Below are 26059 nucleotides of genomic sequence, written 5' to 3'. Positions count from 1 at the left end.
TAGCAATATTACATAAAAGTATTCTTATTAGTGCAATTGGAATAAATTTTAATTCTTTGATAGCCTTTAGAAAGATAATCCAGCAAAAAGTTACATTACAGTAAACTTATTTATTTTTAATGAAAGTGGAACCAACATACTTACCAAACTTTAACAAAAGGTGCATGATGAACAAGATAAACTGGAGACACCCTCTCTGGTGTTGAAACAGCTTGCTAAGAATTGGTCTAAGAATACATACCGGCAAAGGATCATTCTTTTTTTTTTCTCACACATATGTTCTGATTCTCTTTTTTTGAAGACATGTCAACTTGATATATGATATGGACCAGTTTTAGCCCACTATTCCCAATTTAGTGGAAAAAAAAATCAGTCTTCAAAGTTCATTCTTAAGTGAGTAAGGGTAAGAATTAAGGTAGGTTTCACCTATGACAAGACTTTAATTAATCCTTAAAAACTATACTTTTGCTTAGGTTATGTTAGAAATCAAAGTGAGTTTAAGTTTTATCTTGGATAGAAATGAAAAAATGGAACACCATATAAAGATGAAGATTCATTGTCTTAAAGTCTTAAGCATACAGTGATGTCAATCTCTTATGTAGTTGGACTCAGATCTCTATGATGAAGACTCGTTGTCTTAAGGTTTTGGATAGAGTAGCGTTAATCTCTTATATACTTGAACTCAAATCTCATTGTTATCGTATCTCTCCAGCCTCCTCCTCTATAAATCTTTAGATGGAAAATTGAAACAGACTCTCTTGAACCAAGGGTCGAGATGAGTTGATCTAGACTAAAGGTTGAGCCATGACAAAAAAATCAAGACAGATGAGTTCATTTGGAATTGATGATTAAGAAATACTATATAAAACCGAAAATTAAGATGAATCAACCCAAATTATTAGTCAAAACAAACCAACTTGAACCAAAAATCCAAACAAACCAACTTAAACCAAAAGTTGAGGGAATCCAAATTCGACCTAGTCCACTTCAATCATTCAACGTAATCGGAAGAAGAGTCTTCTTCCATTATCCATATTTTATACATTTCTCCTTTTCACTCTCCTCTACCCTTGTATATAATATAAGGTCTAGTACGTAATTTTGGATTTTACGTTAAGGGTACGAAATGATGAGTAAATGAGACAATAGCAGGCAGTGGATGAATTAAAAGCAATGGTCACCCACCATTGCCGAGGAAATTCACTGAAGGGTTTGGGAAAAGGTGATCTTTTTATTCATAGAAGATGGCATGCCTAAATATGGTGGAGTTTTATGTCAATTACTGATGATGTTCCAATAAGACAATCACACAATTAAGGTTTGTGGGGGTGAACAAAAGTCCTTCCCTTTGATGCATCATTGGAATAATTGTTGAATTGGCATGGGAGAGATGTAAATGTCGGCTTCTTTTGGGATATCAGACATGCACCTACCTATATTCTCGTTTTAGATGTTCCGTATAATATAATTATTATGTAAGAACGTTACATAAAGAATCCATTATAATATTATATTTCACTTATTAACTAAGCATGAATACAACTTACAGACGAAAAACTAAATAAAATATTTATTAAATACTAATTGTAAGAGATTAAAATAAATAATATACGATAGAAAAAAATAATTTATATGGGTTCACGATACTAATAGATACGTACTTGCTCAAGACATAATCAAATATTGATGAAACTGAACATAACAACCTTTTCCATCTCAAAAGACAATTTTTTGTTTGTTTAATAATAAACTCCAAATTTAAGAGTATTATCATTCATACATGTTTACGATTTCTTTTCCTCTTACGTATTAAAAGATAAGCACAAAAATAAAATCAAAATAAACAAATAGCTAGCAAAATGTTGCATGTTGATGTGGAGTGAGGAAGAAAAATAAGTATAAGTTGGATAGTCAAATGATAGTGAAATGATTAGAAGTTTAGAACAATTGTTTTAAGAAAACAAGGAAAAATCTATTTGCGTCTTTCACAGGTTTTGCAGTATTGTTGAATGAGAAGTTTGAGTTTCCCGACACAGTGATAAGATTATGAAGAAAGTCCAAGAAGTGTTATTAATTATAAACAGTAGTAGCAAATAGAAGGTTGAAAAGAAGAAGAGCGTGAAACACTTGGCAAAGTCTCAGTCACGCGCCGGCTTCAATGGTCACTAGTTTTTGACTTCTTCCCTGACGCCGGCCACCACAACAACCACGAACTAATAAACAAAAATGTTATAAAATATCGCACTTCGTCTAATATATTTTTACATTAATTAAAATGTATTAAACATTATAAAATAATAAATTATTTAACACGGTTAAGATCGATTTTTATAAGACCTCTTTTATACATATCAACTCTCTTCATTATTTTGAAAAATATTATACTAAACATTATTATCTGAATATGTCCCCAATATCTTACGAATCTACTACACGTTATTTAGAATGCTAATTAATTACTATTATAGAGTACTATGAATAAAAAATGGTATTTTTCCATTTCAGGAAAAACAAAATTATTTTTTGTTGCATAAACAAAAAATAAAAACTTACTAATTTTATAATTATATTTTTTCCGAAATTTCAAAGTTTAAACACAGAAATGTATAAGAACTAAAATTAGGAAAAAAAATCAAATAAACTCGCTCAGTACAAAATAAAAATAAAAATCGCAGAATCAAGTCTTTGTTGGATTATTTACAGAAGTAGACGTCTTTAAGAGCTCAATTTTAACCCATTTTTTTTTCTATAAAAAGCACATTAAAATATTTTAATATAAATGTAAATTATTAAACTAAATTAATATGTTATTTAAAGTATTAAACTAAATTAATATATGTTATTTAAATATTTTATTGTAGTGCTTAAATTTAAATTATGTTAAAAATTTAATAAATGTAAAAATATTAAATTTTAGTTTAATAACTTAAATTATAAATATTAAAAATAACAGTTGTATAATGTTATGTGTGAGACCCTAAATAATTAACGCACCCAATCCCACACTCTGATCATCATTGAATGCACCGTGCCACGTCAAAACGCACTCACACCCACTCTGCATGAAACTGCCAAGTGTCACGGCTGGATCATTCGAAAAACGTTAGTGGAAGACAAGTGGCATGTGGAGAATGGGCGTTCGTCCTGCGTGGGAAGGGAAAATGATTTTCTGAAAAACCCTTCTCCACTCTTCTGCATGTTTCATCTTCTTCCCCGAATTTCTGATTTCAAATTCTCCAACTTCTCTCTAAAACTTCTTCATCTTCTCTCTAAGATAACTCACCATCATCTCTTCCGATCTCATTTCAGACACCGTAGGAACCTTCTCTGCACTGTGAGCATTATTCTGAACCGAACAAAACTGAGAACTGAACTGGTAAGTTCTCGTCTCTGCACCTTCATCTATTTAGTTCATGCGAACCAATTTCTGGTTGCATGCATGAGTTATAGGTCTGAACCTTATGTCATTTTGGTTTATTAGATTTAGTGAGAATCTTGGAGTGACTCGTTGGGTAGAAAGCCGTGAGAGCACTAGAGAAACCATAAGCATTTGGGAGTTCACTGCTAGACCAGGTAAGGGAAGCTTTAGTAATTTAATTTAATACTGGTTTGATGTCTATGACAGTAATGAAGTATGCTGGTTGTTTAAAATGTATGAAATATATGAATTTTGAGTGTGCCTGAATAAGCATGGTTGCCCTGGATGGATATTATGAATGTTGTTTGAACCGTATGCAGAGAATGAGATGTATGAATTGGACTATGATTGAATTTCTGTATGATTCGGAATGAAAATGCTTGGAACTGGATGTTGATGATGATATGTTTGAAACTGGAAAATGGAAAATTCTGTATTGATGAAATGATAATATGAATTCTGTAATGTATGATATTGATGTTGGAGATAAATTCTAAGTTATGGATCTTATGAAAACTGTGAAATTATCGTGTTTGAAAACTCTGGAAATTTTTATCTTCTCTGATTGATCATGTACGCTCGTTATCGAACGGTCTTATACCGTTCGGTTTTCCTGGAACATCACTTAGAATAAGAATTCTTTCATTTGGAAAGGACTCTGATTAAGAACGAGCGTTATTGGTGTCAAGAGTTAGGTGTGAGCGTTCGGCTTAGCCTAGTGTGTCCAACAATTAAAAATAAAGTGAATTGTAGTTAGGACGCTCGGTTTTGTTTACCAGCGTTCGTCATAAGCAGCGCTTAGTATTATACTGAGTGTTCGTCCAAATGAACTCTCGATCTTAGATTGAGCGTTCGTCATCGTTAGCGTTCGGTCTGATACCGAACGATCGTTCAAATGCGCGTTCGTTCTATTTGATGCCCGGTCATTGACCTAGCGTTCGTCCTAAGGAGAGTTCGGTTTATACTGAACGCTCGTCCTTATCATTGCTTCGTGAGCGAACTTCAATAGTGTTCGTTCAATTTAATAATTAACGTTCGGTCTTTGACTGGCAGTGCTCGCTTCCGAATTTATTAATACTCTGATTATTTATTTGGATTCACTTAAACAGTGATGGTCTTTTTATTTAACCTCAAGTCCTTATACTTAGAATTTTCTTAAGTATTATTCTGATATTTTAAACTCAATCTCAGTTACCTTACTCCTTTGTCTTAACGTCCGTGAATGGGTAATGGTTCGTTTCTTTTGTTCAGGAACGAGGTTGTAGTGTACTGTAATTCGTTTGTCTTTGTTTATTAAAAGATGGACGTACTTTAAATTAAGAGAGTGGAACATAGAATGAAAATGTGAATAAGAGAACCGGTTAATATGTGCGAATGGTATTTGAATGAACCTTATTGAATTGAATTGTGAATGAGCGTTCCAAGGAGGAACGTCTCCATGATGTGAATGTGAGAAGTTATGTAGTATGACCATGGTAAAGCTGCTGATGGCTGTTCATCCTGATATTCCGTGAGTGCTCATCCTCATGTAGAGGGGAGTAGGTCATGTGGGGGAATGGCAGGAGGCCCTAGTCCTACTGAGTACTTTGGACTGATAGGGTTAACCTCGGGTGGCAGCTGTTGAGGGCATCCCAGTTACTACACCACCCGGGTGCAAGAACGCCTGTAGATACATGGATCATACAGTCCGGACAGTCTTTAATTATGAGAATTTGGATGAGTTACTGTATGCGTGGATATGTGTTTAATATTGTATGAATTGTATGACTGATTTTATATGTTAAATTATGTTGATTATATTGAATTAAATTACCTAAGCTTACCCTTGCAAATTTCCTTGTGTTGTCTACTGTTCTGTATGTCCGTCTTGTCAATGCAATGATCATCCGTTGTGGATGTGAGCAGATGGTGAGGCACCCCTTGAAACTATGCTGGAAGAAGAAAATTTGGAGGATGCCAACCTTGTGGAGGTTGAAGTTAAAGCTGAGCAGTAGAGGCGCGTTTCTGTAGTAGCTTTAGTTAGTTTTCTGTACTGTATTTTGACATTTCTGTATATAGTTATGCAGAATAGTAAATCAGAACTGGTTTATGTATTTATTTTGAATTCTGAATACTGTTAAGTGCTGCATATTCAGTTTTAAATATGTGTGAGCAGTTGATGTAAATTGCTGTGCGTGCTGTTTTCTTTTTGAGCAGCTACTGTAAATATTAAGACTGTACTGTATTTACTGTAAATGTGATTAGTTCTGATTAATGGTGATTACTATTTATTGGGATGTTACATTATGCTAGAAAGAATACATCAATAATTTAATAATTATTAATTGAAAAAAATTGTAATTGACTATGTTATTAATTAAAATTCATTGTCTTTTAATGAATTAATAACTTCATTGACAATTAAAAATACTAATAAAATATTATTAATAATAAATTACTTCTATGAATAAAATTATAAATAGATTGATAAATATAGTATTAAAATAGAAATTTTTGTTATAATTAAGTTAAGTTAGCTTAAAAATATTTTAAGTACTAAAAATTGGAAATACTATTTCGTTTAGTATTTTAATTAAAGATTTTACTTTTTTTAGTTCTTGTATTTTTAATTTTTAAGATTAAAGAATTGTAGTGATGATGATAATACGACAAATAGAGTTTAGTAGCCGTTTCTCACATTAATTTCGTAAAAGTGAAATTCCAGCCTTGAAAAAAACACGTGCATTTTAGTAAATATATTGACATAAATATAGAATTTGGAGATTTATTTTTCAAAATAATTTATTGGGAGTGAAAATTGGACAAATTAAATTAAACAAAAATAAAATAAATCGAGTATTGTGTAAAAATTATAAAGAAGCCCTTGGTGTTTTTGTTTTCTTCCTCTCTTCCTTCTATTTTGTCCTGCTTCCCCTTCGTCTTTCTTTTCTCAGTTTCTTCTTTTCCCTGACTCAACACTCTCTCTCTCTCTCTCTCTTCTCTAATCTTTGATCCGTTCTTGATCGAGTCGATATGAGTCAACTCGGTCTCATTTTACAAGAATCGCTCCGCACAGAGAGAGAAGCAAGAACCATCCTGGGTCTGTTAACGGACCAAATGGACGCCGCCGATGGAGCCCAACGGAGGAGACGCACGCTCAAAGAACGCCTCAGATTCTCCGGAATGGGCTGCTGCGGGGCCACCTGGGTTTTCCGACCAACCCTAAGGGACGAAGGTGGACCACCACCACCACAACCACAACTAGTACAACAAACAAACCCGGGTCAAGATTCGAACCAGAACAGGCCCGAATGCGTTGGTCCAAGAGGGTCGGGTTCGGGCATGAATCTCGCGGCGGCGCTGGCGGCGGAGAGGCAGCTGCGAGAATCTGAAGAGGGAAGGATGTCGTTGATGCGGCTGTTGGAGGAAAAGGAGGGTGGTGAGGATGCGGCTGTGGATAATGATTCGGTGTGCTGCGTGTGCATGGGGAGGAAGAAAGGGGCGGCATTTATCCCGTGTGGACACACTTTCTGTAGAGTGTGTTCTAAAGAAATGTGGTTGAACAGAGGTACTTGTCCCCTTTGTAACCGTTCCGTTCTCGACATTCTCCACATCTTCTGAAACTACTCATCATCATCATCGTCTTCATTTTCTTGGATTCAACGGAACATTTTAGAAAAATAAAATAAAAAATTAAGTTCATTTTTATTTTTGCATTTTGTCTTTATCTTCGCCTCCCTCGTATTCCCTGTACTTTACAACCCTTCAAAACGCTGACACAAAAAGCAATTCGAATTCGTGTATAATAATAAATATTGCCATTAATTTGGCGCTTCAAAAATCAAATTTCTAGACTAGTAGGGGGGACCATATTATTTATTTTTTACTTTATTTTATTTTGTTTCATTAAATATAATATATTACCGAAGTTTGCGAAGCACATGAGGTGTTTGATTATTACATTTGTGGCATGGTAGTAACATTCACATGTGCATTGCGCATTAGTATAGTGTTTTGGTTATAGTACCTCTTTTCGGACAACCACTCTACATCATGCCAAGGACAATTATATTTTTCTGCATTTCAGCCTCGTATACCTACAATTTATTGAATTAAGGTGGGTAGATGAGGGATATAAATTCAAGTTTTAATATTTAAAATTATCCTATGAAATTATTTTATTTAAATTTCATTTAAATATATTTTTCACCCTCGTATCTATTTGTATAAATTTCATATACCTATTTACGTTGAAAATTGTCTAGTGTGGTCATAGGTGATAAGCCGATACGCGAGGCTGGAGAAGTGGTCCAGGTACTAACCTAGAATATTAGAGGGTATTTTTACTACCATTTACTTTTATACCTAAAAAGATGTTATCAGAAATTGATAATTACATCATTTGATTAAGAAACACAAACTTAGAACTATTTGTATCGGAAATTTAAATTTAACAACCAGTAAAACAAATTTCAATATAAAAGTCAGTAACTGCTGTTAAAATAGATTGACTTAAATTAAAGCACAGACTAAAAAAGATAACGATACTTAGACAATATTTTTTGGACAATATTTTAATATCATTTATATGTTATTCAAAATTACTCCATAATCAATAATAATAATCATAAACACCAACATAAACTAACCAATTACAGAATAATATATCGATGATGTTAAAATGTTAAAAATCGTTGGATTTCTAACAAGCACAATCGTAGCACCGGATTAACGTGGCTACAGGAAGGTTGGAATATGATAGTTGGGCTCAAGAGTTGTTGTGAAGAAAAAAAGGCCCAGGGACCAATTTAAGGGGGGTTTTCCCATCCTTCTCCCTGCACTTCCAAGTGTACAATTACTGAATCGCATTTATTTCAGCGGGTCTATATTTGCTGCCTGCACCCTAACTTCACCGTCTTCCTTCTTCTCTTCTCTTGTTATTCATGGCTGTTTCATTCATTGTTCGTCTTTGTTCAGTCGCTTTCGCTTCGATGTGTTTGTGGATCCTAGGGGTGAATTTTGGTTTGTCATTTTCATCCTCCTTCGTCTTGTTTATTTTATCTCAAGTTTTTTGTTTGAAATTTTTGTTTCGTTTCATATAATTTTATTTGTTGCACTGGATTTCGAATGTTTTAGGAAACAAACTGGATTTGAAAACTGGTTTAGAAAAATGTTGGGTTTTAATATTTGATTTAGAAATCATTAAATTTTGAAATCTTGATAAAAAATTCTTCGAATTTCAACACTAACTAAATTTTGAAATCTAATTTAAAATATCATTGATTTTGAAATCTAATTTAAAATGTCATTGAATTTCGAAATTAGGTTTAGAAAGTCACTTTGCTACTCATAGAATTTATCGTAAACATTTCTTAACTATTTAAGCGTAATTTGGGGACTACGTATTTGCTTTAGGTCTTGTTAATTCACACCCAAGAGGTTGATGATAAGAGACCAGGTTTCTTTAAAGTCCAAAACTTTATTAAGACATAGTTCTACTGTAACTAAGTGTAGTACTACTAATGTTAATATCAAACATTTGTTAGTATAATCATAAAAGAAATATCAAAGACATCAAACCATAATTATCCCAAATTTGTTTAATGTTTTTTTATTGGAGATCAACTACAAAAAACAATTAAATATAAAATTTAAACAACTTATCACCCATCAAAATTCAAGTATTGTACTGCTGTGATTCTCTCACAATCCATATACAACATGATCCACACAATTAGTCAAAAATAATGTATTATATAGACCTTCTAAAATTCATCTATTTCATTTTATTTTTAAAAAAGATCCTCGAGTCGTCTCCTCAATAACATTTTCAAAATTTATTTAATTGAATTTCGAAATTCAATTAAAAACTTAACAAATTTTAAAAATTCGATTAAGCTTTTGTGGGATTTGAATTTGAATGTAAATCTAATAAACCCTTAAATGATTTTTGAAATTTGGTGAAAATAATAATCTGATTTTGACAAAAACTACACAGATCCATCCATATGCACTGTGAAATTTAAATGAAAATCAACATATCTCAACGACAAGAAAAACAAATGTGTACCTATGTTGTCTCGCTGTGTAGCAGCTACAGTACTATGCAAGGTTGTTGGGCAAAGGTAAAGAGGAAAGGGTGCAGGGTGCGCGTGCAGCGCTAGGTTAAATTTTGAAATATGAGTAAATGAGTGTGGTGTGCCCTTTATAGAAGAAAGAGTGAATTTTCTTTTACCCTTTGTCAAGAATCAAAATTTCGAAATGCAGGAAGAAAGGCTTCGAGTTGCATGGAAAAGCCCCCAATTCAAACATATAAACATTATTTCAACCGTTCACTTATAGCTCGAAATTAAAATGTGTTTTAGTTTTATTTTTTTCAAAGAAAAAAAGTGCTTTCCTGTTTAGTAGAAGGAATAAGGCATATATGATTTTGATTAATATTTAGAGTTAGTGGGTGGAGGTCAATAATCACGATGCAATTTCAGGTTGAGAAAGATTGAAAAGCCTTTTAGCAGTCTGATTCAATTTTCTGAGAGCAAATGTGGAAACCACGTATTTGGTGGAAATGTGCAACTTTAATCTTTTCCATTTCATATGTTGTGACGTTGATGTTACTCATGTGGTTATTCCCCCCTCACCCAAATTAAGGTACTGTGTCGAGTATTCATCAATGGTTCTGTGAATTAGTATATAGAGAGCAATATCCTTTTAATCTTTATCAGTGTGTGTGTGTGTGACACTTGCTGTTTTAACATATGCTTCCTGCTCAAACTTTTTTAATAAAAAGCTATGTTATGAGTAATTAAAAGCTAGGTAAATAAACTTTTATACTATCATCAAATAAGACATATATACTGAATATTTCTGACATGAATAAAAGATAAATTTGATTGTTAAATATATTGATTAAAACAAATAAATGTGTAATACATGATGTGCCAGTAATATGTTATTAAAAATTAATTAATGGAATAACAGTCACTAATGGATGGTTAACAAGTATATTAACAATTATTAATGGTCAATTAATAGGTTTGATTGTGATAAGTTCTATAAATACATGTTGAAGTAAAAACACATTTTTTTCTTCATAATTTAATGTATAACTTGAATGTCAAAGTGTCTTCTGTCAAACAACAACATATCAATCGGTTTGAAAGAGATTATTGAAAAAGCGCAAATGATCGTAATATATAAAACAAGCTAAGTCAGAAGACCGATTCTTGATCATAAACAACATAAACAAAATGTTTAAATATTTTTTTATTATTATTATTGTTATTCCTTACTAATTTAAGAGAATATTTTATAAAAAAAATTAATTTTAAAATATATTTGAAATGAAGTTTTAATTTAGGTTTTTATGATGCCAAACTTTAACAATTATTCGAGAAAAAGAGAGTAAGAATTTACTGACGGATACTTATATTATAAGAACCAGTTTAAAGATCAATTAAGATGTCTATTTATACCGAAAGGCATTATATATATTCTTTGTACTTATTCAGAGTCCTAATCATAATTATTGATTACAAGGCACAAATTTAACATGTTACTTCCACTTTCGGTTTTAATCAAAGGAAAAATCCTTACCTTTTTGGTTAGTGATTTGCGATTATATTCCCACGAAATTGAAGCTAACACACAGAACGTTCACTCGGAAAATTGATAAACCCCGTCGATATGACGGCAACTGCGATTATTCATCACAAAATGATAAGAGTATAAGTTTGAATACATATATAAATGAATAAAAAAAGTGACGCAGAATGCGAAATCTTCACAAGTTACAATATGGACAAGTTGAAAGGGAATTTCAGAACTCAAGATCTGCAATAACTGAAAATTCCTTTTGAACATCATAAGATATTTGTGGTTCCTAATTATTCGCTTTGACGAGTACAGCTATTATAAGTCATTGGAGTCACAAATTGGTATGCACTCAGATACCAAAAGCAAGAACAAATTCATGGAATTTAGAACATGAGACAGTACCATAGATCCTGCTTGCACGTGTGCTGTATGTTCCCTTTTCTTTCCATCAATTTAAATACATAAAACATACTTATGGGCATTACAGCCATCCACAAACACACTCAATTATTCTCATTCATGCAACTTTTAACTTATCTAATCTCATTGGCATCTGTGCAATGAATTATCATTGCAACTTCACCTCAGATATATATGATGATTTCCTGATGAAATCACTGTTTACTAACAATACACCATACCGACTTCTTATATTGCGTATACGAATAATCATTTTTAAAGTTATCTCTGGATTCACCAGCTGTTCCTGCTTGAAAACACGATCAACTGTTTTGTTTTTTTCAACTATTTGACTGAACAACAGAATAAAATCCTCTTGATAATGTTATCCCAATAGTCCGATAAATCTAAAGCTTCAACCTTTTACTCTGAGTTTCGTGTCGACCCACACACACACACATATGTAAATCATTAATGAAGTTTTTTAATGATTGTAGGTTAAAGAAATCACCTTGTGAGGCACTAATGAGATGTTGGATTTGTTGAAGTGACATCAGATAAAGGAAAAAAGACAAGGGAAGTGAGTGGTATGCAGGTTCGTCTTCCTTTCCTGCATAACTGTTTAATAAGTTAATTTTAATTAACAGCCATGGAGCCAATGGCGTGCTCGTGATTATGAAACCTAATTAATAAGTAATTAGCCAGAAGATGAGGCAGAACCTGCCACTGCCACTACAGAAAGTAACATTGCATGTGAGAGAAAACCGAAAGTCGATGAGTCAAATTCCCGTCAACCCTGCAGCCCATGGTTTGTACTAATTAAGTAGGATTAACAACAACCTTTCTTTATGATACATTTCTGTTTGTTTCTGTTAGTAGAAAGATAGATCCCACTTTTCAAACCAACGACAAACACTTTCAAAATTTAAATCCAATTTAATTTTCCAAAAATAAGATGTGTATTTATTTCTATTACATCGATTTTTTATAAATCAAGATAAAGTACAGTTTTTTTTTTCACTTTTAATGTTTTTTAAAAATAAATTCGTGATGAACAAAATTCTATAATAAATGATAACAGAATCTAACAATATTACTCAACATATATTAAATCAAAACTTTATCTTTAATTAATGTAAAATTGGAGAAAACTTTCACTAAAGATTTGTTAGTGGGAGTGGTTTATTGAAATAATATAGATTTAGCTTCAAAAAGTTCTTAATTACTTAAATTACTTACATATAACATGTAATCCATACACAATGCTTCTTCTTTTTTAGGGTTTTGCAACTTTTAATTATGAAGTGTGATTTGATAAGGGAATCAATTAACGTGGCTTCGCAAAGTACTACAATAGAAGACCAGACATGCTCTGAGAGATTTCGGAAAATGTTTGCCGCATAATTCCATTTTTAACGAAAATTTCCTCGCCGGAAATTGCTAAATCATTCATTTCAATTTAATTTAATTTAATTTTTTATAATAACCTTTTTATGCGTATCTGTATGATTTTCAATTTAAAAAATCAGTACTACAATTATATCATTAAATGAATAATAGTATTTTCTGAATAATATCATTAAACAAAAAATCATATAAATTAGATATCTCAAACCCATATCCACCCGGTATTCGTATAGATGAACTATCCAATTCGGTGGAAGGTGTAATTTATCCTCTTTAATGATGTTGTGGGGGCCAATTTCAATAAAACTTAGTCAAACTTAGTTAGGAAAGAAATACCGATAAAGTTTGAAAACTAGGTAGACAAAAAGAAATCCATAAATTGGATCTAATCCTTAATCTAATCTATAATAAATCATAATGATTTTAATTAAAACTAAAGTTTAGTTCTAATTTTTTTATAAAAAAAATAGTTTAAACTTTTATAGTTTCAAATTCAAATAATTAGACTACAGTCTAAATCTATTATTTTTAGATATTCATGATGGATTTTGAGGTCGTTTTGAAAATCGTGTCATTTTTCAAAATTCATTGTGATTCTAAAATAATTTAAAATCAAGGATACAAAAAATGTTTGGTAGATATTAAATTTTATTCAACCTAATAACAACTTATTTATAAGATAATTTGTAATCTGTGAAAACTTTTTCATATACTTTTCTTTTTAGTTTTAGGTTTAACTCATACATAACTAATTTTAATTCATGGAGAAATCAAATTTTTTTCTCCTATAAAACCTCAATGAGAAATTGATCTAAGCAATCCTTAAGAATATTTATCAAGATCTACCTCTTATATTTCAACTTTGAGTTCATACACTAAATCTTAAGTAAATAAGCATGGTCAGAGAAATCTAATTATATTTGAGAGATAATGTTAATTTGAAAGCTATTCATTTTGCTGATTATATTAGTTGTGGATTGATATATTCTAATAACTTGATAAACATAAATTCTTGATAAAACATCTTATTGCTATTACTATGCAATATATTTTCAAAATAGATATCTAATCTAATGTTGACTTACATGATATATAACTTTTTAAATTCAAAAAATCTCTATTCGGATAAATTTTAAATAACTTTTAATATCAAACTTTCATACAATATTAAGAAAGTTTTAATTATAGTCAATTCTACCAAATTAACTTAATAAAATAAACTCAATAAAATTAAGTTTGTCCATACTATAATTTAGTCATATATAAAATCGATATAAAATCTTCATTATACTTCTTATTTCGAACATCAAATATAAAATAAAAAATTTTAAATATTGAGTGACACGTTATTAAAAAATTAATAAATATTTAAATCAAATTCAATCTTGTGGGATAATATGATATATATATATATATATATATATATATATATATATATTAATTTTTTTTAATTTTATATATGCTATAATTTAACTGTTAATACAATATTTCATGTATATTAACTAATATATCTTTTGAAACTTTGACTTTTAACTTTCAAAAATAGTTGAGATAATAAGACTTTGATGTATCATATCTGGCATTGACCATGTACTAAAATTAAAATTTATTTATATACTATAAAGTAACAGTTACAAATTTAAAATTGTATAGTTAGTTTATCATAGTTTGATTAGAAAATGAAGTTTCAATTGTTTGGATAAAGTTATAAATGAAATAATGTTTTGCACTGAAGAAAGATAAGACATTATATTTCTCTAAATTGAATGATTATCTAGCCACTACTTCCGCATTCTTCGATTCAGATATTATGGGACGCTACAAAATCATATGATTTTGACTAAATTTTATGTCAGTTGCTTTTTTCTATTTAAATTAACAAATATAGTCATATATCATGCAGAATATATAGATTAAAATCATATAATTTTAATTTATGCATAAATTATTGTTGAATAGAAGTATAACTAAATTAAAATGTAAATATAATTTTAATTTTTGCACTAGTTGATTTTATAAAGTTGTTAAATTAAAAAAAATAAGAATTACATAATATCTATATTTATATAAAAATAAAATTTTCTTTTTTGGTATTTACATTTATTTTTTTAATTTTATTATTACAATAAAAAAAATTAAATTCAATTACTTTTTCTATTTGATCGTATTTTTAAATTCAATCGCTCTTTTACATACACATAATATTCTCTATATATAAAACTTTGAAATTGGAATAACTAAAAATCATTAAAATAGTTAAATCTAAGCATAATTTAATGCATGCGTTGCACTGTCTGAGTTTAACACTTAGGAAACTTTATTGAGAAATTATATTTTATGTTCTTCACTCAATTCATGATTTTGAGAACTAATCATCACAACTTTCTATCCTAACTTCAAATCATTAAAGAACCTTTCAATCCACTTTATACACCATTTGAATCTTGGTGTATAACACAAAAAGTACGTATAAAATTAAACATAAAAAAATATTCCTCAGTTATAGATTTTCAAATTTATGAATATAATTTATTTAAAAGACTGTATTTAAATTTAAGAGTATTTCAAATATTTATCTTGCTTTAAAAATAATCTAGGAATACTTTTTATTGGAAGAAGTTAATTTTATTCACAATATATGTTCTATCCACTTTATTCACAAGATATAACATACTCACCAACATACATAAAGTTTTAACTTGGAAAACAAAATAACAAAAAATCATCAAAACAATTAAGTCCAAATATCATTCAATAAATTCATTAGACAATTTTTCTAAACCTTTTAATATTAGACACTTTCTTAATACACAATCTTTGTGCTTTTCACTATACATATGATTTAAGAGACAACCACTTTTGTTTTGATAAAAAGTTTTTATATAAAATAAGTATGCATGAAATTAAAAAATAAAATCCCAAGTTACAAATTTTAAAATTTATTTTCAAAAAATATATTTAAATTTTAGGTTATATTTCCAATTATCTATTATATTTTAGACTCAACTAATTTTTCTCTCAACCAAATGAAACAGAGGGAAATTCTTTTCCAAAAAAATTTTAAAGTGAGAGAATGTTATCAATTTACATGTTTTTTTTATAGAGCTAAATTATATATATATATATATATATATATATATATATATATATATATATATATATATATTGAAATATTGGGTTTATGATTTTTTTTCTTTTATATGACATTTAATTTTTTTATTTTTATTTAATATAAGACTTTGATTCATTTCACTTTTTAACATTTTTTTAATGTAAGTTGTTGTTAATATATGAAGCTTAATTATAATATTATTTTATTTTCTAGAATGAAATAAAAAGAAAAGTTTCAGGAATAATGATTATTCGTAGAACTTAGTCATAAATTTGTTGATAAAGGGTAATTTATAGAATACATATCTGTTTTTGTATACTTTCTCTCTGGGAAATTAATTAATAAAAGAATTGTGTAAAAGTGTGGTTGCGAGGAAGCAGAAGTAGTGCTCCCCATCAACACATTATATTTTCTCTCATCCATTCAAAATATTTAAATATTAAATTTGAATCTTAACTTTAATTTAATATAATAAACTAATTTAAAAATAATATCTACATTTTTCTTCTTTTATATTATAAAAGATTAATGGCAGCTCTCTCCGAAGGACGTCTTGGGAATAACCGATTTTCAACTTAAATATTATTATAAACATTCATTCCTTGCACACTTGGTTAAAGAAAGAAAAATGTTACTGTTCAATCGTACGTACATTACATTATTATCACGCAATTGAAAATATTTCATTCTCACAATAATTATTTCGAGAATAAAAAACACGTAACAGTGCATAATTAAAAACTGTCTGCGGGAGTACATCTAATGTCTTAACTTTATCTTTAATAATTCAAGAAATAAAATCAATATTTCATTAAAGTATGAACATAAAAAAAAATTGTACTTGTTTAATATATTAAATATTTGATACGAATTTATAAATTTTAATGGGAAGGTAGCCATGAAGAGCACTAGACAAAGCATAACTTTATCTGTTTTATATATTTAAATTAAATAATCTGTTGATGAGGCACTGTGATTTCTATAAATTGCAGGCTGGACAAAGGCTCTTCTCACAGCATACAGTTGCAGAGGGTGGTAAAGTGAGATAGAAAAGAAAAGAAAAAAAATAGAGAAATGGAGAATTTTCCCGTTGTTGACATGAAGAACCTTAACAATGAAGAGAGAGGAACAACCATGGAGAAGATAAAAGATGCGTGCGAGAACTGGGGTTTCTTTGAGGTACGTAATTTCAAACTCTATATTTTTGTTTAAAGAAGGAAACTTTTAGAAGGGTTTTTTGTGTGATTTTGTTTTGTTGTGTGAAGGTGGTGAATCATGGAATATCGATAGAGTTGATGGACAGAGTGGAGAGGCTGACGAAAGAGCACTACAAAAGGTGTATGGAGGAAAGGTTCAAGGAAACGGTGGCAAGCAAAGGATTTGAATGTGCTGAGTCTGAAATCAATGACTTGGACTGGGAAAGCACCTTCTTTTTGCGCCATCTTCCTGTCTCTGACATTTCAGACATTCCTGATCTCGCCCAAGATCACAGGAAGGTGATGAAGGATTTTGCTGTGGAACTGGAGAAACTGGCCGAGCTAATTCTGGAGTTGGTGTGTGAGAATCTTGGGCTGGAGAAAGGGTATCTGAAGAAGGTGTTTTATGGGTCAAAGGGTCCTAATTTTGGGACCAAAGTCAGCAACTACCCTCCTTGTCCGAAGCCAGAGCTGATAAAGGGTCTGAGAGCTCACACAGATGCTGGTGGCATCATTCTACTATTCCAAGATCACAAGGTCAGTGGATTGCAGCTCTTGAAAGACGGCCACTGGATTGATGTTCCCCCAATGCGCCACTCCATTGTCATCAACCTTGGCGACCAACTTGAGGTATGTATGTTTTTCTTAAATCACATGCACCGACAACATTTTTTGTAAAAACCTAGGTTGCTTGTTTTTTTGTGGTAAAAACAGGTTATTACGAATGGAAAATACAAGAGTGTGATGCATCGTGTGATTACACAAACCGATGGGAACAGAATGTCCATAGCGTCGTTTTACAATCCAGGGAATGATGCAGTGATAGCTCCGGCGGAAGCGTTGGTGAAGGAAGACGAGAGTAGCAAAGTTTATCCCAAGTTTGTTTTTGATGATTACATGAAGCTCTACGCTGGCCTTAAATTCCAGGCCAAAGAGCCCAGATTTGAAGCTATGAAGGGAGTGTTTCATCCTACACCTCCAACATCTCATCCTGCACCTCCAAAAATTCCATTTTTAACCTTCTGACATCCTGCACCTCCAACCTTTTTAAAAATTTCATTTTTAACTTTCTTTTCTTTCTAATTAAATACATTTTATTTTCTTCTCTTTTTCTATTAAAGACACTCAACACCACCTTAATAATAATTCTAATTTAATTTAAAATTTAAATATTATTTAATATAATTTTATATTTTAATAATTATTAAAATATGATTTATATTATAATAATAACTATAATAAAAAAATAAAAATAAAAATAAAATAATAATAATAATATAAAATTTGACTTAATATATTCAAATATATTAAATTATATTAAAATATTAAAATAAATTAAACAATTATTAAATTGTAAATAGAAACAAAAATTTTTAAAAACTTGTTATCGAAAAACAGTTTTGCTTTTTATTTAAAATTTAATCAATATTTATTTTAACTAAATATTATAGCATTATTTATTATATTTTTATATTTTAATAATTATTAAAATATAATTTATATTTTTATAATAGTTTTATTAAAAATTAAAAATAATAATAACTAAAATAAGAATAAAAATAATATTAAAAATCACATTTAATATATTTAAATACATTATATTAAAATATTAAACTAAATTAAATAATTATTAAAATTGAAATAAAAATCAAAATTTTAGAAAAATTTATTTATCGGATATCCATATCCGATTATAAATTTATCGGACGTCAATATCCGATAACTTTTTAAAATTTTGCTTTTTATTTAAATTTTAATAATTATTTAATTTAATTTAATATTTTGATATAATTTAATATATTTAAATATATTAAATGTGATTTTTAATATAATTTTTACTTTTATTACTTTTACTCTTATTTTAATTATTATTATTTTTATTTTTTAATAAAACTATTATAAAAATATAAATCATATTTTAATAATTATTAAAATATAAAAATATAATAAATAATGCTATAAATTTAATTAAATTAAATATTGATTAAATTTTAAATAAAAAACAAAACTGATTTTTAATTTTTTAATATAGCTATTATTATAATATAAATCATATTTTAATAATTATTAAAATATAAAATTATATTAAATAATATTTAAATTTTAAATTAAATTAGAATTAATTTTAAGGTGGTGTAGAGTGTCTTTAATAAAAAAGAGAAGAAAATAAAAAGATAGTTATTAAAATATCTTTAATAAGAAAGAGAAAAAAGTTAAAAATTAGAGGTGCAGGATGTCAGAAGGTTAAAAATGGAATTTTTGGAGGTGCAGGATGAGATGTTGGAGGTGTAGGATGAAGCACTCCTATGAAGGCCATCGACTCATCCAACGTTAATTTTGGCCCAATAGCAACTGTCTAAGCCCAAATTCTTCTTCAGCCATTATATTATATTATATTAGAAAATAACAATAATAATTATAATAATAATATATGACTACTGCTATGTTTCTTTGCTATAGGTGCCTCGTTATGCATGTGTAGCATAAACCAAATTTATGGTTTAAAAATAAAATATTTATTTATGTAATGTGAGTGATGGTTAAGTTGGTTTCGTGTATTGATTCACTTATTTTATTAGAAAGTAAACCCTTCTTTCTTTGTCTTGTTATTATGCTTTCTAATAATGTTGTCATGCAACAGAAAAAGGAATAAAAAGTTAAATTACCTACCTTAATCTTATCGAGTGCCTATAACTGCCACCTTTGATAATAACTGGTGGAGGAATTTTTTTGCACTGTATTGTTTTTTGGTTTGTTAAATTAAATTAATAGTAGAATCTTGTATTTTGCCCTTTCTTCAATAACTTAGTTTGATAATTTCTAAATTGGATTTATTTTAAACTTCAGTATCCATTAATTAGAAATTTTCAAAAAGTAAAAATTAGACAAACACGTAAATTAGAAATAGGTGTTCGTATTGTCATACGATCAAAATATAAGAAAGAGTTTTATTTACAAAAATAATTAAAAAAAAAACAATACATAAAGAAAATATTTCAACTCGGATAATTGAACATTAAGTCAGAATGTTATTAGTCTTTCTATATATAGTCACTCACTTTTCCAATCTTAAGATATGTCCTAATTATTTATAAAAAAATAATAATCACAATAATTTAAGTAAAAACCGAGTTTAAAATTATCATGTATAGTAACATGGACTTTATCCTATATATATGAATTTAAACTAATTTAAATTAAATCACTAGATTCAAAATCAGTTTGATCTAACTAAATAGATTTAGATATCGTATCTAACATATTTTATGGATCAATTACCATATATTTAAGAAATGATCTGTTTTAGAGCTTATTTATCATAGGTCTCGACTTCTAAATATTATAAAACTATTAAATATTATGATAGGAACAATAAAATTTAAATTAAATTTAATTTATATCGCACTTAATTGTAAAGTTGTATTGCATAGGCAATTAGGTACATCAGTTATTCTACTAAAAAAAGGAAAATTGTGTGTTTGTGATTGTTTCTGGGATTCTAAGTTTCCTCCTGAGGAAGCAGATAAAATAATGCCATAAATAATGAGCATTCCCTCTAAATAGGAATGCAACCAAACCAGAAAATGTTGATAATATTAAGAATGAAAGGTAGGTAGAAAAGCATCATCTTTGAATTTGCAAACCGACCCTGAATCACTTCCAACAGTGTCGCGATAAGAGTTGTAAAAAATTAGGTAATTTTGGCTGATTGGAGAACTGACAATGGACCATGGTTTCAATCTTCACTCTCATTTTATAAATATTGCAGATGCAATTTCATGTAATCATAAAATCGTGAATTGGGAATACCAAGGATAAAGTTGAGTAATATATAATAAAAAAAGTTTACAAACTTATTATGTTAATATGAAATATGTAAAATTTTGGGAATGTGTGGTGAAAGTACGATGCTTTCTAAATTCTAAAAATCCAATAGTTTTATGAAAATCTTTTTTTTTGGAAGAAAATATGAATAAATAAAATATGTTTAAAAGTTTATATTAACTAGAGATTTATTATTTATTCAATATCTCATTTATGATTAGACTATATTAATGTCTAATTACGCGTTTGATATGTATATATTTATCCATAAAAAGATGTGTTACATATTAATTAAAAATAAAAAAAATTATAATATATAAATGAAGAACATCATTTTAATAAAAACTGTTAGATGATTTTTTTTGAAGATTCAATGGTACTATTAGAGACTAATAAATACACCTAAGTTAGAAATAAAACAAGAGAATTAATAGTTGGCAAAGTCTTTTTAGTGAAAGTGATTAAAGTAGTCAAAGCCTTAGACTTACTTTGAGTTGTAGTTATAATTTCTTGCAGACCTATTGGCATGCCCTGCAAACTTAATTTTCGCATTTGGGAAAGATTGATTTCTTGCAGACCTATCATTTATTAAATTCTCTAGAAAACGTGATTACTTCTGTGAAGCAATGAACTCAAAGCACAGGATGCAAAAATCTAACATATTAAACATTCAGAGTGAATTCAAAAGGAAATCTAAGACAAGCAACAACATAACAAAATAACAAAATCGTCCCGTCCCATCAAGGAAGTTGATTATACAATTTAATTTCCTATTTCAATATATTTGAAATGATTAAAATAAAATTGGGAAATACCAAGATGGGACGTAATGAAAGGGCTATAAGCTGAAACGTGGAAGATATTCTTGCTTGCCAATCACACTCATCAATTACACAACATAACCAAGAAATTTGACCAATGCATATTGTGACAACCAATGTTTGTCAATGAAACGATTCTTCACTCAAGCTCATGCTTGGATTTGCACACATGATAAGGGATCGAGTTTGAAATGCTTGTAAAACCTTTTTCAACATTATTCACCAAATTAGTATATAATGTTTGATATAATCTTACCACTTCCATATTTGAAGACATTTATCACAGTAGCCAATTTCAATGAAACAACTGAGTACAGACACTCAAACTCATGGTAATTCATCTCTTTTGTGTCCTTCGCTATATTTGCTTTTCACTTTTGTTGTTTTATTCATTCACTGTAGCTGAAAACTAAAGGTGTATTTTTAGCAAACTGGGAACAATGACTTAAGGACTTCCGATAAAGTTCACATTACCACTCCCAATTGCAAAATTTCCACTCACTCTCCAAAGCTTAGGACATAATGTTATAAACTCAGCAACACATTCAGCACATTGATAAGGGCAACCAATACAAATGTCAGAAACTTGAGTGAGTAAGCAATACTCAACTAAGTTGCATCCGCATAACTAACACAGCAGGGGACAAAAATGATTGGCCCTTCGCAAGTGAGATTGATTAATGATTGCGTAACTAATGTTAAAAAATAATCTCCCTTCATTAGATCGCTGAGAACTTCAGAGAAAGGAAAAAGAAAAAGGGCAGAACTAACTAGTTAAGGCAACCTAAATTTTGAATTTCTATTTAAAAAAAAATAAGATATCGCTTCTAAACTCCAAGCAACAAGGATATTCTTTGTCCAGGGTCTTCATTTAACGCTCAACTGAATAAAGCCGCAGAAGAGATTTCGAATCCAAACCATCTCATACTTGATTAGCTTTATTGATCTCTGGTTTAATGGTCTTGTTCTGCCGTGTGTTCTCAACCTTTTTATCATCTCCATCTTTAGCATCTCCATTTGAGGAATGATTCTTTAGAACCATTGAAATATCTGCCTCAGAAGCTCCTGCTAGCTTAAAGCGTTCAGTTGCAGCATCCAGGTTTTCCTTCCAACCACTCATTCCTAATTTGCATTCAACTTGGGATCTTTCAAAAAGCATATTACCCCAGAAGAGGTGAATTTGAGATCTCATGACAGCTGCTTGCTCAGCAGCTTCTTCTGCAGATATATCACCCTGACCTCCAACAGTAGAGGACTCACCTTCAGTGGTACCTCCTTGTTTCTTTCTTCTTCTCAATAAATCATCTTTCTTGGTTGCATTTGGGTCCTTTAGCTCTTTTGCTCTTTGCTCCTCTAGTTTCTCCCACATATCTGTTGCAGCTTTCATCTTCTCCTCTGCGCTGTCAAAAAGTTGAAGTGTCTCTTTAGAATCCCAGCCAGATAGATCTATCTTCTTAGCAAGTGCAAAAGACCAATGAAGTTTAGCCATTTCAAATTGCTGCTGCCCCAGAGCCAACAGTCCCTCATAAAAGTCTGATTTGATCGAGAGTGCTTCCTCGTACTTCTCTCTTGCCAACGAATACTTTTCCTTGACCCATTCATAAGCCACTTGAAGCTGCTCAGCCACTACCTCTTTCCCTGCAGACTCATCCAGAGGGATCCGCTTCCTAGCTGCACACATGTGAACATTACCCCAGTTGAAGTAAGCTAAAGCAGCAACCTCCTGAAACTTTGAAGCAGCCTTGTCAAACAGATCCTGGGCCTCCTCACTAGTTACTGTTTCCTCGAGTGCCTCAGAACAAAGCTCCATGCCAAGCTCATGCAAGTCAATATGAGCGTCTGGATCAATACCAACATGTGAGCGGAAAAGCTGAGCAAACTCAAACAACCAATCATCCATCTCCACCTCTTTGCTTTCAGTATCTCCAGTGGCTCCTGGCTTTTCCTTTGGAGCCTCCTTCCCTATCTTATCAACCTCACTGTCAGGAACTTCAGAGGCAGATTCAGCAAGGGAAGAATGAGATCCGCTCTCATCTCCCTTGACCCCTTCATTCTCAACTGGTTTTTCTTCCTCTTCTTCCAATAAAGGTGGCTCCTGCTCTGGACTAACTTCAACAATATGCAGTCTCAGCATTGAAACAGAATCACTTTTAACTTCCCCAAGTTCTTTGAGGAGATGGTTATCAACACTAGACTCTGCCAGTCTGAGTTCATCAGTAGAGGTTATAGTAACCAGATCACCATCGCAATCCTTATATTTGATCAGAACAGAACTTGACGAAGGAAATCTTTTGCTCACTACATCCCTCAGCACTCTAAAGTTGCAATTGACTGGCATCTGTGCGAGCCTAATGTCATGATCATAAACAAGCTTCAACGGTCTCCACAGAATTGCAGCCTGAGAATGCTGCCCATGAATGCCCGATGACTGTTCCTTGTGGTCATCCTTTCCAGGGTAAGATGGCTTTGGAGAACCACTTGAAGGCTTCAACATCAGTTTTGGCAAGTGGGACTTGGTATCAGAACCATTTTCAGTCGGTAAAACCGGTTGTGCCTTGCCGTCTAGCTTGTTATTATTAGGCAAAACAACAGATCCAACTGCTGAATTGGATCCCTTCTTCGCCACGGGACGGGCTGGCAAACATGGCCCCAATCCAGCAATAGGGGCGCCACGAACGGCGGAAGCGCCAAGGGCAGCTGGAGAGGGTCGACTTTGGAGGTCCTGCTGGGCTTCCTGGCGCGGCCCCAACGCAGTTCTCAATCTCTGGGCGATCTCCAAAGCATCACGGTTACCAGGATCAGCACCCAACAAGAACTGCACATCCTGCACAGCCATTTCATACTTCCCAACAGCCTCGAAGGAACGGGCCCGACGAAGAAGGGCCCGGACAAAGCGGGGCTGGACCTGAAGCGCCATGGTGCACTCAGAAATCACAGCTTCATAATCTATGGGCTTCATCTGCATCAAACACGCCGCCCTGTTGCTGTGGAAAACGGCTCTGTCAGGGTGCGTTTTGGGGGTTAAACGAAGAGCACTCTCGTACTGTTCAAGAGCACCCGCATAGTCCTTATTCTGGAACCTCCTATTCCCTTCCTCTTTCATCTCATTCGCCTTCTTCAAAAATATCGACGAATCCAACAACTCCGACCCACCATTAGACGGTGGGACACCGACACCCGAACCCGAATTATCAACCACACCCTGGTTTGGGTTCGAACCACCCTTCTTTCTCCTACCCCCTGATTTCCCCATGTTATTGTCCTTCCTACGCGTCATTATTCACTCAAATTCAAATCAACACAGACTAGAATAATCGTTGCCATGAATCTAAAGGCTAAATTAACAGAGAGACAGGAGAGATTGAAAAAAAAAAAAAATAGTTCACACTTACCAGTGAGAAGCCGCACGAAACGAAAACTGGATAACCTGTGTCAGTAGAAGACTCTAGAAGAAGAAGAAAAAGAAGATAGCTTGTGGCATTGAATAAAAAAGGGAGGTCTGGAAGCTTAGTTTTGTTAGTTTAATGGTATTTGTTGGGTTTTGAGAACTCGGCGTGCGTCTGAAACCCTAGATAGTTTAGTTCCTTATCACAAGGAGATTCATTGTTTCTTCCTTATTCTCAACCCTATGATGTGATGAATCTGTTGTTGACTTCGTAGGGTTTAGAGGTATTTTCGTAAATAAAATAAGGAGGAGGGGTAATTTTGTCCAGTGGTTATGACAGGTTAGGGTTTGTACCGAATTGACCACTCTATAAATTGCGCCTAAGATCAACTCTTTGTTTCAATGTGCATGATACATTTTCGACGGCGGAGAAGGACAACCGGGTTAGATTAAGATTGCCATAGTTGTTTGTATCGTTATGATAAATGATAAGTGTTTCGATTTCAATGGTTTTTGTTTTTAATTTCCTGGAAAAGAAAGTCCTCAGTGAGTTTCTATGAGAATGAAGAGACTGTTGAAAGTGTCTCTGCCATTATTTGAACATTGAGGTATAAAAAATAGGCGAGTCATCGTTTCGGTCGCCCTTTTTATGGTTGGCGAATCGATTGTTCCTCGTCTACATTATTTTTCTCTTGTTTTTAGTTTTTCACTTCGTTTTTCTTTGCCCTATTTATTGTTTTTGCAATTTGGTGAATGCTATGATTCAGAAAGAAGCCCTTGTTCGATCAAATTAAGAAAAACAGAGGACGTGTGCGATTTGACTGTGATAACGCATTTGGCCAAAAATAATTTAATTGGTTAGTTATTTACATAAATCACTGTATTTCATTCACTTTTGCTCTGTTTCTCTGTATGTTCTTAAGA

The 26059-nt window shown here is 31.1% G+C and overlaps 3 protein-coding genes and 1 non-coding gene across 4 annotated transcripts; 3 read left to right on the top strand and 1 right to left on the bottom strand.

Moving 5' to 3' along the window:
• The first annotated feature begins 6285 nt into the window (after positions 1–6285).
• On the top strand, positions 6286–7105 carry LOC124833684 (uncharacterized). The gene has a single exon (XM_047308219.2). It carries the CDS (start codon positions 6431–6433, stop codon positions 7016–7018), a length of 588 nt encoding a protein of 195 aa, XP_047164175.1. The 5' UTR covers positions 6286–6430; the 3' UTR covers positions 7019–7105.
• Positions 7106–16901: 9796 nt separating this feature from the next.
• Positions 16902–18218, top strand: LOC124833703 (1-aminocyclopropane-1-carboxylate oxidase-like). The gene is made up of 3 exons (XM_047308241.2): positions 16902–17087; positions 17174–17734; positions 17819–18218. Exons 1-3 carry the CDS (start codon positions 16983–16985, stop codon positions 18128–18130), a joined length of 978 nt encoding a protein of 325 aa, XP_047164197.2. The 5' UTR covers positions 16902–16982; the 3' UTR covers positions 18131–18218.
• Positions 18219–22270: 4052 nt separating this feature from the next.
• On the bottom strand, positions 22271–25350 carry PHOX2 (Octicosapeptide/Phox/Bem1p (PB1) domain-containing protein / tetratricopeptide repeat (TPR)-containing protein). The gene is made up of 2 exons (XM_047308138.2): positions 25143–25350; positions 22271–25016 (listed from the first exon to the last, which is right to left on the bottom strand). Exon 2 carries the CDS (start codon positions 25001–25003, stop codon positions 22673–22675), a length of 2331 nt encoding a protein of 776 aa, XP_047164094.2. The 5' UTR covers positions 25004–25016; positions 25143–25350; the 3' UTR covers positions 22271–22672.
• A 341-nt stretch (positions 25351–25691) lies between these two features.
• Positions 25692–25817, top strand: LOC124833725 (small nucleolar RNA snoR111). Its single transcript, XR_007028436.1, has one exon. It is a non-coding gene; the product is annotated as a small nucleolar RNA snoR111 (small nucleolar RNA).
• Positions 25818–26059: the final 242 nt, after the last annotated feature.

The sequence above is a fragment of the Vigna umbellata genome, chromosome 1 (assembly GCF_029865625.1).
Source record: "Vigna umbellata cultivar VRB3 chromosome 1, Vumbellata_1.0, whole genome shotgun sequence".
Lineage (NCBI taxonomy): Eukaryota > Viridiplantae > Streptophyta > Magnoliopsida > Fabales > Fabaceae > Vigna > Vigna umbellata.
Note: the sequence above shows the minus strand (reverse complement) of the source record. Positions and strands in the feature narration are given on the sequence as shown.

Excerpts from the sequence above, each read along its gene's own strand:
- LOC124833684 (XM_047308219.2), top strand. The coding sequence starts at position 6,431 with ATGAGTCAACTCGGTCTCATTTTACAAGAATCGCTCCGCACAGAGAGA.
- LOC124833703 (XM_047308241.2), top strand. The coding sequence starts at position 16,983 with ATGGAGAATTTTCCCGTTGTTGACATGAAGAACCTTAACAATGAAGAG. Across the intron at positions 17,088-17,173 it reads AGAACTGGGGTTTCTTTGAG|GTGGTGAATCATGGAATATC; the intron begins GTACGTAATTTC and ends TGTTGTGTGAAG. Across the intron at positions 17,735-17,818 it reads ACCTTGGCGACCAACTTGAG|GTTATTACGAATGGAAAATA; the intron begins GTATGTATGTTT and ends TGGTAAAAACAG.
- PHOX2 (XM_047308138.2), bottom strand. The coding sequence starts at position 25,003 with ATGGGGAAATCAGGGGGTAGGAGAAAGAAGGGTGGTTCGAACCCAAAC.